Source organism: Camelina sativa, chromosome 4 (assembly GCF_030686135.1).
Source record: "Camelina sativa cultivar CO46 ecotype springtype chromosome 4, ASM3068613v1".
NCBI classification, from domain to species: domain Eukaryota; kingdom Viridiplantae; phylum Streptophyta; class Magnoliopsida; order Brassicales; family Brassicaceae; genus Camelina; species Camelina sativa.
This window is the reverse complement of record NC_141883.1, coordinates 30124516-30138523: the sequence shown is the minus strand read 5'-3', so window position 1 is coordinate 30138523 and position 14008 is coordinate 30124516. Positions and strand designations below refer to the sequence as shown.

Sequence of the window (14008 nt, the reverse complement as noted above, 5' to 3'; positions counted from 1 at the left end):
ATATATGATTTATTATAGTAATAAAATATTATTTTATAAAAAACTAATACTAGTACTTTTGAAAAAATAAAATTTCAGATACACAATTTTTTAAAATATAAAAATCGATTGTGTTATAAAATCAAATCTGATAAAAAATCATAAATTTAACTAGATGTCCAGGCGAGACAAATCAAACTGATGACTTCACATATTCTAAACCATTTTCTTTGACCACCAGAAAAACGAAACAATTTTATAATCATGAATTTAACTCGTTTTCATATTTAATTGATCGCTACCACTTATGTTTTCGTGTTTTTTATTCAATGTTTTCTTATTCTTCATATTTTTTCTTGTCATTTTCATTGTCCCATTTTTGTGTTAATTGTCATCGTAACTTTTACCATTTGGTTCTTCGTTATACTCTTTTTCTTCTTCTTCCTCGTCAACTTCTTCACATTCTTCCACTGAAAAACCTTTTTTTATACTACCACACAACTTGTTAACCCATCAAACTCCAAGAACAAAATAATTTCTTTTCTCATAAAATTTGTGAAATTCATGATTACCAGCATAGTCAACACATGCACCCAATTATTGACAATTTTATCCATATACTTATTTGGTTTTAGATCCACGCGTTTAGAAACTTCTCAAACCAAAATCTTTACTTGGTTTATAATATTTTAAAAACATAATAAAATATACTAATAATTATTTATTTAATATGAATCATATGATATATAGAAATATGAGTACACTATAAGAACATATTAATTATAAATAAATAATATCAATTATATTCTCTCATCAAATAATATCAACCTTATCATATTATCAAATAACCATAACCGTATATGACAGTAACTGCTTGAACTGTAACCGTATTTAAACGTAACTGTTTAACCGTTTGTAAACGATTCTGGTTAAGGTTACAAAAATTTCTAACCATAACCGATGGTTAATAAACCTTAACCGTGACAACCGTAACCCTGGTCATGCCTATGTATAGCTAATAAAACATGTGTGTTTGTCGTCCATATTTCTTCTTTAAACCTCAAAATTTGACTCAAACATCAAATTAAAGTCTTGCGATGTCAATCCTTCTTCCTTAGATCCAAAAACAAAAAAAATAATGAAAGAATATCAACTCATCTATAAAATCATACACAAAAATATGTTTTACAGCTCATAAGAAATAAAAAGCATAAATGTAGATAAATAAAATAATTTATGTTTTGCATCAATATTTATAATATTTAAACTTTTAAAAGGTTTCGAAATATAAAATTTGAACCTTTTAAAAATTTTCAATATTTATAATATTTTAAACTTTTAAAATTTAAAACTTATAATATTTAAAAACTTTTTAAAAGCTAAGAACTTTTAAATATTATAATATTTTTTTGAAACTGTTAAAAGTTTTAATTTGATCAAATAAAAAACCAGATTAAACCAAATAAAACTTTTAAACTTGGACGCCTGATAAATCAAGCTTTCCTGCTCATTCGTTGTTGGAAGCATATTAATCTTATTTATATTGGTTCTGAACCATTGTCTAAAAAATTTCTAGCCGATGTGGGATATTGTGCTTGGTTTTTTATTTCCATAAATTTAAAATTTTACTTTTTCTAAAAAATTCTGTAAATTTAAAAAATGTTAATGAATGACATATCAAATCATGATAGGTAGTTTAAAATAATTCTTAATATAGAAAATTCTGAAAATTGTATAAAATGTTAATAAGTGATATGTCAAATTTATATTGGTTGTTTAAAATTCTATGTGGACAGTATTAAGAGCTTATAGCTCCTATTTTTTATTAGTATAGTTTGATTAGTAGAAATTTAGAAGAGATGATTTGAAGATTGATGATATATCTTCCATGATTACTAAGACTTATATATTGACCTTCTCAAATAGAAGAAGGTTGGAGTATGTTTTCTAGTTCTCTTTCAAAAATGTGAAATCGAATTTGAGATTTACAACCGTCGAAACAAATTGCATTCATCAATCCATGTCTCAAACTTAACTAATACTAGATTCTATATAGTTTCCAACGGATTATACAACTTTTTTTTTTGACGTAACGGATTACACATTGTTGTCAATTTATCCTACTTTCTGTAAACGTTTTTTGTCATATGGCTTATTGGGTTTTTAAATATTGAATTTTAATTTGGCATAAAAAAAAGTATATATATTTAAAAAAAAGGTGAAAAGTAGTAATAATAATGACGTAAAACACGAAAAAGGGAGCAAATTAGTCCAAGTTGTTCAACTGCTCCATGTTAAAATGGGGAGATTGAGTGATGAATGGACCCTCTGAATAGAGAACGTATGATACAGTACCCGTAACCCATCCTCTCTGTTTGCATATCCCATGCCCCATGGTTTCCCCTTCTCCAAATCTCCATTTTTGTCATTTCTTTTAAGTTTTGATTTGACTTTGACGACAAACAGTTTTCATTTGATAATCCAATAATAACTTCTTTCTTTTTGTATAACACTCATGGCTTGTAATCTGCATGCAACGCATGAGCTTTATGACAAAGCTATTTTGCATTATTTCTCTACTGTAGAAAGTTAAAAGAAAAGTTTCCTTTTGAAAGTGAAAAATAACTTAAAGCTTAGCAAGGGAATCTCTCTCATCTTCCACTACTCGTTCATCAATATTTGTTTCTGTAATATTTCTACACACAAATATATAGAAAAGATGAAAGTTACTTTCAATTTTTTTTCTGAGTATATTAATTTCTTCTACTAAACAAGTGCTTTGACGTCGAGATTCATTCTATAGTTTAATAAGTCTTTCTCTGATTAAAAAACGTGTCATATACTTAATTCTTTTTTTTTTAAATCTCGGATACGTGTGATTAAATTAGCAACCCTCTAAACGAGTACTTTAATTGTATTAGCGCAGAAAAATGTCAAAATAGTATTATTTCATTTTCAACAAGCGAGTTTTATATTCGAACGTTAAGACTTGAGCGTTTTGCTTCGAACAAAAAGAGTGAAAAGATAAGAAAGCGAATGTAGACACACACGTGCTAGACTGATAGGGCCCGAAATTCTTCAACCGAGGCAAAGGCAACTCGTCAAACCCTTCCTGTCCAAAGCTGACCCCTCTTTTTATTTAACTACTTATTAACAATTTGACTCGAAATACCCAAATGTTCTATTTTTTTATTTGCCATAAACATTTATATGTGAAAAATATCCTAAATTATTTATGAATAGTTATATATTATACTAATTTGGATAACAATTTATAAACAATGACAAAAAAGATAGCTAGCTATCTTTTTATTTGCAAGTTGATGATCGAAGAAACAATATAAGATCGACTAAATCTATCGAAACAAAAACAACAAAGAAAACTGTGATTCAAAACATAATATAAGATTGCTGTTGTTTTATGTATGTGAGAAGTTTTTATAAAGTTTGAGAAAGCAATATTGAAGGATAGTTTGAGGATGAATTAAAGATGAAAACTACTATTTTTTTGGTTAATTAAATTGGAGTTTTACAAGGAAAAGGAAAATAGCAAAAAGGAAAAAATCTTTTTCTTATGAAATTTGGAAATCTTCTCCTATGGTAATTAGGAAGTCTTGATGGGTATATAAGAAGGTCTTGGGCACGTCCTAGAGAGACAAGAAAGCTGAAAGATAAAAATAAATCCTAGAGAGTTTTCTGTGTTTGTGTGCGGCTTAGTTTCGCGGTTTGGTGCTTGTATTGTTCAAGCTTCTTTGTTCGTCGGTGTGACGTGTGTGAAGGTTGCTCAAGAGAGTTGAAGATCTGAAGTCTAGGCTCAGGGGGAGTTTAGCCCAAGGTTAGGTTATCTTGGTTTGAATCTAGGCTTGGTGTGAGTTTAGTTAAGGGTAGAGATTTATCCTTAAGATTTCATGTTATAGAACGAAGCGGTGAATTAAGAGGGTTGTGCTTGATTTACGCATTTGCGAATAGGTTGTATTTGCTTTCTTATTTTAGTGGAATCGAAATCTGGATGTGGTCCCGGAAAGTAGGAAAAACCGAACCTCGTTAACAAAGCTATTTGCACCTGGTCCGCATTTACAAACCAAATATAGTGATAAAACTGAGATATAAAATGCTAACTAAACACTAAACACACTCATAAGTTTTCCGTACCGACGGACAGGTATCCTATGCGGAATCACATAAAGAATCCATCCATTAAAAGAACTGTATGTTGGTTTTCGTTATTATTTTTTGCTAGAATTATTGGTGCTTTATCATTATTATCGTTAATATCCAAATTAAATTAGAGATGAATTAAGAGACAAATGACGACAATGGACCACTGCTTAAAGATAATAAGTGTGAATCAACAGAGAATATGAACCACTAAATTCGTTGATTACACTTCATTCATAGAGAGAGAGAGAGTCGGCTAACACATTATTTATACGCATTGATTATGTACGCTAAAAAATGGTTTATTTGCTTGATAAATTTGACCATTTTCATCCCTTAATCTAATTCACACACGCTCTTCTATCAATCTAAACTCGCTAATTAGTCACAGTTATGACAAACAAACAATCAAGATTTTAAAAACTTAGGTTCGGATTTTGAATCTTTTTTTAAGATGTTGTTGGGTTAAAGATGTAATCCAAAATATATACATTCCTATTTGTTTGCATTCTTCTTCTTTAAAAGACAACTCGTAAAAGGAAAACGACAAAGTTCAATTAAAACCAACCATACCCCAAAAAAAAAAATGTTTTCTTTTGTATCGGCGCTAAGTATAAACCACTTCTTCCTTTTCACATTGGCCAAACAAGAGAAGAGAAGCAACATCCTTCTTTCTAAAAAAAGAACTTATCAGATTCATCTCAAACTCCTTCTTCAGAGATTGATTTCTCACATTATTATTACTATCAACCAACTTGGCATCATCTTCTTCTTCAAGATCTCAAACTCTGTTTCTCTCTAAGAAAAAGAAAGAAAAAAAAAAAAAAAAACGTCTCTTTCAATCTCTTCGTCTACCTACTGGTTACTGTGGTTAGTATAGTGCGTCTTCACTGTCTTCCTCTTCATATAATTTTGTTTTATCACAGCTTCATTCTCTGAAATTCTTATAGTAACCCACTCAACTCAAGGAGCTTTTTTTTTTTCCTTCAAACTCAACAATCTTGGGTCCCATTTATCAAGAGCTTAAAGTCTCTGTTTTTTAATGGTCAATCTTTACTGTAATACCCTCCACATATCTTTCTTCTTCGAAAGTTCAGTTCGCTTTTTTTTATCTCTGAAGATAAAAAATCAAAATTTTTTTTGTCAACAACACTATTTAATTTCTTCAGAGTCAATTTGTTGATACTTGGTGGTGATTTGATATAACTGTGGGTCCAATTTTTTTTTTTTTTTGAAATTTAAGCTTCTTCAAGTTTTTGAGGTTCATCTTTTTTTATTTCACCATTCTAAAGTTTAGATTTTTTTTAATTTGAAACACAGGTTTTGGATTTTTGGGGATGATGTTGAGATGAAAGCAGAGTCTCTTTCCTTGTATCTTGTTGTTGGATTTTGAACCAGACACAAAAAAAAAAAGATGCTTCGACCTCTGCTTTTGTCTCTCTCTCTAGTCTTCTTCTTTGCGTTTCAGTTCGTTGTTTCAGAGATTCAACTGGGTTCTAAGCTCGTTGTTGGTGAAAACACCTTGTGGGTATCAAACAATGGTGATTTTGCTCTAGGGTTTTTCAACCCACCCGGTTTGCCTAACCGGTTTAGTATCGGTATCCGGTTTAACTCCGATTATATCCCTTCTGATCAGCGTAAGGTCGTTTGGGTTGCTGGAGCTGTTGTTTACGTTACTGATAACACTTCCTACTTCGAGCTCACTAGTAATGGAGAATTGGTTTTGTTTGATTCTTCTTTGGGTGTTCCGGTTTGGAACAGCAAGACAAACCGGTTCTCTGTATCCTCTGCTTTGCTTCGTGACGATGGTAATCTCGTGTTGTTGAAAGATAGAGAAGAGATTGTTTGGCAGAGCTTTGATACTCCTGCTGATACTTTGCTTCCAAACCAAAAGTTACCTTCTTTTGAGATGCTTAGAGCTGCTAGTGAGAATTCTAGGTCGAGCTATTACAGTCTTCATTTAGAGGATTCAGGGAGGTTACAGCTGAGATGGGAGAGTAACATTACTTTCTGGTCAAGTGGAAACGAAGCTTTGAAGAAGAAGAAGAAGATTGGTGCTGTGCTTACCTCTGAGGGAGCTCTGTTTCTTGAGGATCAAGATCTGATGAGACCTGTTTGGTCTGTGTTTGCGGAAGATCATAACGACACTGTCAAGTTCAGGTTTCTCAGGCTTGACCGGGATGGTAATCTGAGAATGTATTCCTGGAACGAGGATTCAAGGATTTGGAAACCGGTTTGGCAAGCTGTTGAGAATCAGTGTCGTGTTTTCGCAACTTGTGGATCACAAGTTTGTTCCTTTAACAGTTCAGGATCCTCTGGATGCACTTGCCCTTTTAACGCTTTTGTATCGCTCTCGGATCCTAAATGCTTGGTGCCTTATCAGAAGCCAACCTGCAAATCTGGTTTCTCCATGGTGAAGTTCAAGAACTTGGAGTTGTATGGAATCTACCCTGCTAATGATTCTGTTGTTTTTGGAATTAGCTCCCAGAGATGCAAGAAGGTGTGTTCAGATGATTTTGCTTGTACTGCAGTCACTTACACGAACGATGGGAATCCTCAATGTCGCATGAAGCTGACTCGTTATATCAGCGGTTACTCTGATCCGTCTGTGAGTTCGATATCATATGTGAAAACATGTTTGGATCCCATTGCTGTTAATCCAAACGTTTCTAAAGAGTCACCACCAGTCACTGTACCGAAGTCTCACAGTATCTGTCTTCCTTGTCTTATCGGTGCAACTTCCACTACACTTGTTCTGTTTCTCGGGTTTCAGCTTGGTGTTGTTGTGTACATCTACCAGAGGAAGAAGCAGCTAGCTAAGAAGAAAGCTGATCGATTCTCCAAAGCTGCAAATCCCAAAGGTGTGATGATCTTCTCTGTCGATGAGATAAAGGCCATGACCGGTAACTTTGATCATAACATAGGACCAGGGATATTCAAAGGGGTTATGCCGGAGAATGAACTTGTTGCGGTTCAAGAAATGAAAGCGACGTTAATAGAAGAAAGGAAGTTTAGGAGCTCTGCATCAAAGATAGGTACAATGCATCACAAGAACTTAGCAAAGCTTGAAGGTTATTGCTGCGAGCTAGGCAGGAGATTTCTTGTGTATGAATACGCTAAGAACGGGTCAATACTGGACCACATTGTTGACCCTTTACGAAGCAAGAAACTAACTTGGAGAATAAGAACTGAAACCTGCTTAAGCGTGGCTAAAGCTCTTTGTTACCTCCACACAGAATGCAGGGAATTCGTCAGTCATGGGAACTTGAACTGTGGAAACATTCTGCTCGGGGAGGATTTGGAAGCTAAGTTAACTGAATATGGATTCGGTTTATGTGCTGCAAATAAAGACGTTGAAGATTTTGGGAAGACGGTTTTAGCTCTAGTAACGGGTAGATATGAACCAGAAGGAGTAGTGAGTGAATGGGTGTATAGAGAATGGATTGAAGGGAGGAAAGAGACCGTTGTGGACAAAATATTAGAAGGAGATTTCGATGTAGAGGAGCTCGAGCGGGTTTTGAGAATCTCGTTTTGGTGTGTTCAGGCGGATGAACGGTTAAGACCATCAATGGGGGAAGTGGTGAAGGTTTTAGAAGGTACATTGTCTGTTGATCCACCACCACCGCCTTTTGCTTGTGCAAGATCATCACCGACTAACTCGTCAGAGTCTAGTCAATCGTTGTACGAGCCATAAAGGCTCTTAAGTGAATGAAGTGTGTATAGTTTGAGGATCTGATTTAACAACAATTGTAGTAGTGAAGGCTGATGATTCTTGTTTCAATTTTTGTAAGGTCTTCTTAGCTTTGATCTTTGAGTCTGTGAAAGGAAGTGTCTTTTGCTGAATAGCTGAAGCAGTGTTCTGTTGCATCTTTAATGGACCTCAAAGCGTTCATGGGCTTGTCGTGTGGACTCGTTAGTCCCACCATGATAATCAAAGTAAATAAAGCTCTGAGAAGTTTAAAGAGAAGCTTTGTTAGTTACTACTACTACTGCACGTCACTCCACGCGTTTGTTTTGGCAGATTCTAAAGTCTTTTGTACAAGTGTCTGTACTGGTGGAGCAGGACCATGTTCAGGACAGAACCATTAGTGGGCTTACACGAATCTTCCTTATACTACAATCCGACCGACTTTAGCCCCACCAGAGTGATCCTGAGCCTAAAGATTCAAAAGCAGTTGCGGTATATGAGCGGTGCAGAGAGCAAGATGAAGAGGACATGACACATATGAGACTTTGTTCCAAAGTCCCAACTTGTTCTTCGGCCGTCTCTTTCTTTTCTTTTCCTCTTTGTAATCTCATTGGCTGCTTTTAAAAGTGCAACTGTTAACTGACACCAACTGCTGTCTTTTTCTTCCCAATACATGACAAAGATCATTCAAGCCTCTTGTACATCCAAATCGTGAGTCATGTGTTCAAGTTATGCTTTTCTGAATTTGATCCCTCAACTCAAGAACCAACATCTAAAAGAATTTCAAATTTGATTCTTCGATTCTTGTCAATCCAAATTACAACGAACAATATCATCAACATCCCAAACTCTTTAGTTACCATCATCATCGTTCACTTAAACTCTTTGAATGTCTTATCTAATCCAAGGGAAAACGGCTCTGTAATGAATGAAATAACAGTTTTATGTTTTGTCAGCTTAAAACTTAATGGTGTCGACAAGAATCCCCCTTGTTCTACCCGGTGCCCCTCCATTTAGCGAAGATAAGTCCAACACAATTCTGCATACCATCATTTACCAGAAGGTCATATTATAACTTATACAAGTTCAGAGAGATTATCAAAAACATAAGAACATTAATTCTTAGCTCAGTTAGCTGCTTACTTGTTCCTAGTTTCTTTTCCTGTTTCTTGAACAATGATCTTATCTTCCATTTTGGATACTGTGTGCTCGGTGGGAAGATTGATCCCTTCTACTGCAGAATCATAAAATTACAAAAAGCAATTAGTTTCCACATTTACTTATTTTATGGAAAAGAAATCTATGCATAGTGTTCAGTTTCTCACTTTCTACCCCATTGACAAGAGAGACTCCATCTAGTCCCAAGAGTTTCTGGAAACAGAGCCGGTACTGTTATTCATTCAGAACATGACTACTTTTTGAGCAATTAACAAAAGGTGATTCACCTTGAGCTTTTTATAGCATTCCTCGAGGTTGTCATTATACAACATAAGACCAAAAATGCCTGACGATTTCCCTTCTTTGATCTCTGCCTCAGCATTTCTAAGCCGCTTTTGAATTTGCTCCTCTGTCTCGGTTCCTCTGTTTTTTTAAGAAAATAGATATATTGATAATGATCATCCTGGAAACTGTAACGTAAGATATCAAGAAATCGTATTGTAAAGCCTGATTTTTACCTAGCACGGAGCCGATCTTCAAGCTCTTTCATAGAAGGTGGACATACGAATATGAATGCTGCATCAAGAGCACTCGCTCTCACAGACCTTGCCCCTTGAACATCAATGTCGAGAATACATCTCTGTGATGAGCAAAAGAGAAACTCATCACCGTTTAAGAATCAATGGCACAGAAAGCATCATCTACATATCCAAAAGTTTTCTTTTATACCTTTCCTGAATCTGTTACCACCTCAACGGCCTCAATGCTGGTTCCATAGAGATTACCGTGAACAGAAGCAAACTCAAGAAACCTTCCATCTTTGATTTCTTTCTCCATAACTTTTTTATCAGCAAAGTGATAATGAACACCGTCTCTCTCCATAGACCTCGGAGATCGAGTTGTGTGGCTCACTGAGAACCCAAACATTGAAGGAAACTCCTTCATAAGCATTGAGATAAGCGTTCCCTTTCCAACTCCAGAAGGACCGCTTATAACAATAGGCTTCTCAGCATTGCCTCTGACACCTTTACTCCAAGCAACAACTTCCTTCTTTAGTAATTTCTTCTGTTCTCGCACATAAGGACTATCTACCTATCAATGTTTCAACTTCAACAAATGAGAACTCCAAAACAATACTCTCAAACATCATAAATTGCTGCAACAAATTACCAACCTCGAGGAACCAGATGGAGTCATTGCAAGGTGAACCTCTCTTAATAACCAAAATCCGACCTTGTTTAAGAACAGACGCGGAGTACCCCTTGCTGGGCTTAGGACCTGTCCCAAGCACAATAGGACTAAACCTACAAACAACACCAAGTAATTCTCAAATTTCTAAGATTTCTTCCTGACATTTAAAGAAACAATTCTTGCCACAGAATCTCTAGAAAGCTACATAACATACACCCACCAGTTGTTACTGTTCTTGTCATGAATTCGAACCCCAATGGAAAAAGTGTTCCTTTCATGATTTCCACCAATCACAAACTTCCCAAAAGAAACCTCTAATCAGAACATTATCAACCAAGTTTTAAACAAACAAACCTTAAGTGGACTTACTGTTCGATCACCGATATCGACTGATATCTCAGTGTTATTGGTTTCAGATTTTACACCGACGCCATGGGAGTGTCCGTTCTCCAGATGATCCACTTGAAAAGCTGGAGCTTCTCCCTAACAACAACAATAAAAAGAGAAAAAGAACCATCAAAAAGAGAAGAAATTATAGAACTTGGAATCAGAATTATCAGCAAACATCCATTGAGCAACCGGAGTTCCCAGTTAAATAGCCAAAGAGGCTCACCATAGAGATAATTCTATGCCTCCAAGAAGAACAACAACACAGCCTGAGCAATGGCACTACAAGCACATATAAGAGATCATATAAAACCAAATTATATCTATTAAAAAAACAAACCTTTATCTAAGTTTCAACAAGAATTCAAGGAATTGGAATCCCATGAGCAAAAAAAGGAAACACTTTAGTCAAAACCCAAATGCAGAATTCATGGAAAAAAAAAAAAAAAAGACAGGAATCGTAACGTAACATACAAAAAAGGTATCAATGAGAATAAGGCCAAAATCAAACAATTCGTACCTCGAGAATGAACACCCTGAAATAAGAGATAAAGACGAAGGCTTTTTTTTTTTTTTTTAATGGGATTGCAGGAAACAATTCAAAGGTTTCTTGAATGAGAAATAAAGCGCAGAGTTGTTTATTGTAGTTTAAAAAAGATTCGATCTTCTCCAAAGTTTTGTCTCGATTTGTAATCCTTATTTGAATATACTGTTTTGTGTGGATTATAAAAGGAGACAACTTGGGAGATGATCGAGTCTCTGTCTAGGTGTAGGCGAAGCTGCCTCTCTCGGTGGCGGTTCCTTGTCATATTAAAATAAAGAGAGGATAGATAGAGACTCTTTTTGAGTCAGAAGGTGGCTCTTAATTTTTTTATTTTTTAATAGTTCACATTTTTACTTGTCAAATTTTTATTAATTTTGTTAAAGATGATATTTAATCAGTTAAGTAATAAGAAATTTTATTAGGGAGGTTGAAATAAAGTTGGATTCGGTTGTGTTGCTGTTAATGACTTATTAATGTTGTTGTTGTTGTTGTATACTTGTATTTTCCTTATTTAAATAAATTATTAGAAAGACATATTTTGGAGGTTAGAAATTTGGTCGATTGTTTATTAGTTAGTAGTATTGAGTGTGATTTTGAGAAACCAAACAAAAAGAACAAAACGATCAAGAGGAAAAAGCCTACTTAACTGATAGAATGAAAATTTAACAATTTTAAATAGATCTAAAATGCTGAATAGAATTGAATTTAAGTATACATATATATATATATATATATTTGTTTTCTTATTAGAATTAAAATATTTTAGTTTTTAAACTAATTATGAATAAAGTTAGTTATTGTTCTAAAACTAACCGAGACAAAGTGAGGAAAGGTTATTGTAACATTTTCCAATATACTTAATTTTACCTTTTTATGAATCAATTGAACATGATATAAACATATTTGCATTTATGGATGGAAATATATGCTTAACTACTTCCAAACCTACAAAAACAACATAAGAAAGAAATTGAGACATGATTATTTGAGAAAATTTGATAATATAATTGAAAAAAATTGCACAAAATTTAAACAATAAAAAACAAAACTCTATGGTAGAATTGTGTGGTATGGTTGTAAGGTAAACTAGTGATGGATATCGCTAGAAGTTAGACAAAATTGAACTCAAGATTTTTTGTTTTTTTTTGTTTTTTTTTTGGTTTGTGGAGTATAATATGGTCTAGATCTTAAGTCGTCGCGGATATGTTCCCACGGAGTTAGATGCGCAAATTCGAAGCTGCATACGAAGAACTTGATGTCAAAGTCGTGGAAGAAGCTGGTGGATTGCTGGGCTTGGTGGATTAGTTCAAGGCGGCTATAGAAACTGTCACGGCGGAACAGAACCGACACGCTTGATGACTAGAACCACGAGCTAGAAATACATCATATATTAGTAGTATGAGCTATGTGTGTAAGTGAAAACTCTAATTTGTTCTAAGTGTAGGATGTAACTTGCTTTGTGTGTGATTCGAATTCTAGTAGTATGAGGCCATGTGTGTAAGTGAAAACTTTAATTGGGTAGTCTAGTGTAGTTCTAAGTGTGGGATGTGACTTGCTTTGTGATTGAAACCCATAACTCCTCTCCCATGCCAATCTATGCTATGAATTTTGATTTGTGATTGAAATCCATAGATTTTCTTGGTTGGCATTACAACAAAATCTCCTTGGTTGGTTCATTTCACTTTTACAATTATGTTGCAACAATTACTACTACTGCTTTAAAAATAAAAATAAACTCTCTTCTTTTGGTAATCACTCAAACTCAATCTACTAAAATGCTTTACGAAATTTTAGTAGATTGAGGTGTATTCACAGGTTTTTAAAGGGCCATAGAAAAGAAATAAAGAAAAAAAAAATAGATGGCAAACCAAAAAAAGGAAGAGGTTTGTTTTCTAAAAAACGATACCGTTTCGAGTATTCATAACACGACGTCGTTGTGAAGAATGGTGAGTGTCAGTAATGGCGTCATCTGTTTGGGTTTCGTTGACGGAGGAGTCAACTCGAAGCCTCTGCGTTACTTGGAAGGTTTCAGTGAGAGGATAATTTACCCCGCATTTGATTTGGTGCGAAGTAGATTAGGTTTTTTAGTTCTGCGTTATTGGGCCGTCGCACTAACAAACTCTGCCAACTTCAATTTCACTTCCACTGCTTGATTAAATTTATTTGATCGATCATTCTTCATTCGTGTTTGATCGATCATTCTTCATTCACTTAGAATTTAATGTGTTTTAGTGGCTATGTTATGTATTTTAACAAGGAGCCAATGAATGCTTTCTTAGAAATTTTTATTACTTTGATCGGAATTATAGTGGATAAGAAACGTTTTTGACACCCACGGACACTTCTATTTGCAACTTACATACAAAGAAACGTTCGCGGAGTTTCAAACCATTCAATATTTGAGTTTTACAGCGTGACCGTTGTGTATTAGACCGATCAAAATCATACCACACTTTTTTACCACATATATAAACACTATTGCCTAAAACTAAAACTTTTAATTTACATCCGCCTTTGGCCGGAACATGAAACACGTAGATTAAAACCCCCTAACTTATATTATTATTGTAGTATGGGGTATTTAAAATTTACATGTGGTTGATAATACGTCATAATGAAAAGACATAGCAGACAGATATAACAAATTGCTAAAATCACTACCGAGCTTATATCAGAAAACTACGAATTTAATTAATGGTGACATGTGAAACGTGGCCACGCACAAGTGGTATCCCCAAGCCATTTAGATTCATTTTATGATGCTGACATACGTGACTTTCTTTTGGGGGAATATTCAACTAATCATATATGGCCACGTCGACAACAATCTTTATAAGCGACATGTGTTTTATATCTCTTGTCTTCGTGGTAGGGTCTAAACTTGCCGACACTCGCTCTTAATA

At 34.4% G+C, this 14008-nt stretch overlaps 1 protein-coding gene and 1 pseudogene across 7 annotated transcripts; one reads left to right on the top strand and one right to left on the bottom strand.

Annotated features, from left to right (window-relative positions):
* Positions 1-4659: 4659 nt before the first annotated feature.
* LOC104782681 (G-type lectin S-receptor-like serine/threonine-protein kinase SD3-1 pseudogene) lies at positions 4660-7980 on the top strand (annotated as a pseudogene). Of its 3 annotated transcripts, none has more exons than XR_015597639.1 (2): positions 4660-5007; positions 5458-7980. The product of XR_015597639.1 is annotated as a G-type lectin S-receptor-like serine/threonine-protein kinase SD3-1 pseudogene, transcript variant X1 (transcript). The 3 variants fall into 3 exon arrangements; XR_015597641.1 differs by having other exon boundaries at positions 4726-5016; XR_015597640.1 differs by having other exon boundaries at positions 4777-5345.
* Positions 7981-8598: 618 nt separating this feature from the next.
* LOC104782680 (guanylate kinase 1) lies at positions 8599-11370 on the bottom strand. 4 transcript variants are annotated; one of them, XM_010507683.3, is made up of 11 exons: positions 11082-11370; positions 10788-10843; positions 10544-10657; positions 10395-10471; positions 10158-10287; positions 9713-10075; positions 9502-9623; positions 9271-9406; positions 9151-9196; positions 8969-9059; positions 8599-8864 (listed from the first exon to the last, which is right to left on the bottom strand). In XM_010507683.3, the coding sequence occupies exons 2-11, from the start codon at positions 10788-10790 to the stop codon at positions 8783-8785; spliced, it is 1164 nt and encodes a 387-aa protein (XP_010505985.1). In that variant the 5' UTR covers positions 10791-10843; positions 11082-11370; the 3' UTR covers positions 8599-8782. The 4 variants fall into 4 exon arrangements, with proteins under 4 accessions (XP_010505985.1, XP_087367924.1, XP_087367925.1 ...); XM_087511798.1 differs by lacking the exon at positions 10788-10843 and having other exon boundaries at positions 11082-11351; XM_087511799.1 differs by lacking the exon at positions 10395-10471 and having other exon boundaries at positions 11082-11347.
* Positions 11371-14008: the final 2638 nt, after the last annotated feature.

Bases quoted from the DNA above. Each gene is read 5' to 3' on its own strand.
- LOC104782680 (XM_010507683.3), bottom strand. The intron at 10,076-10,157 runs GTTGGTAATTTG...AAACATTGATAG, and splicing joins ACTCCATCTGGTTCCTCGAG to GTAGATAGTCCTTATGTGCG. The intron at 9,060-9,150 runs GTGAGAAACTGA...ATGATTCTGCAG, and splicing joins TCTTGTCAATGGGGTAGAAA to TAGAAGGGATCAATCTTCCC.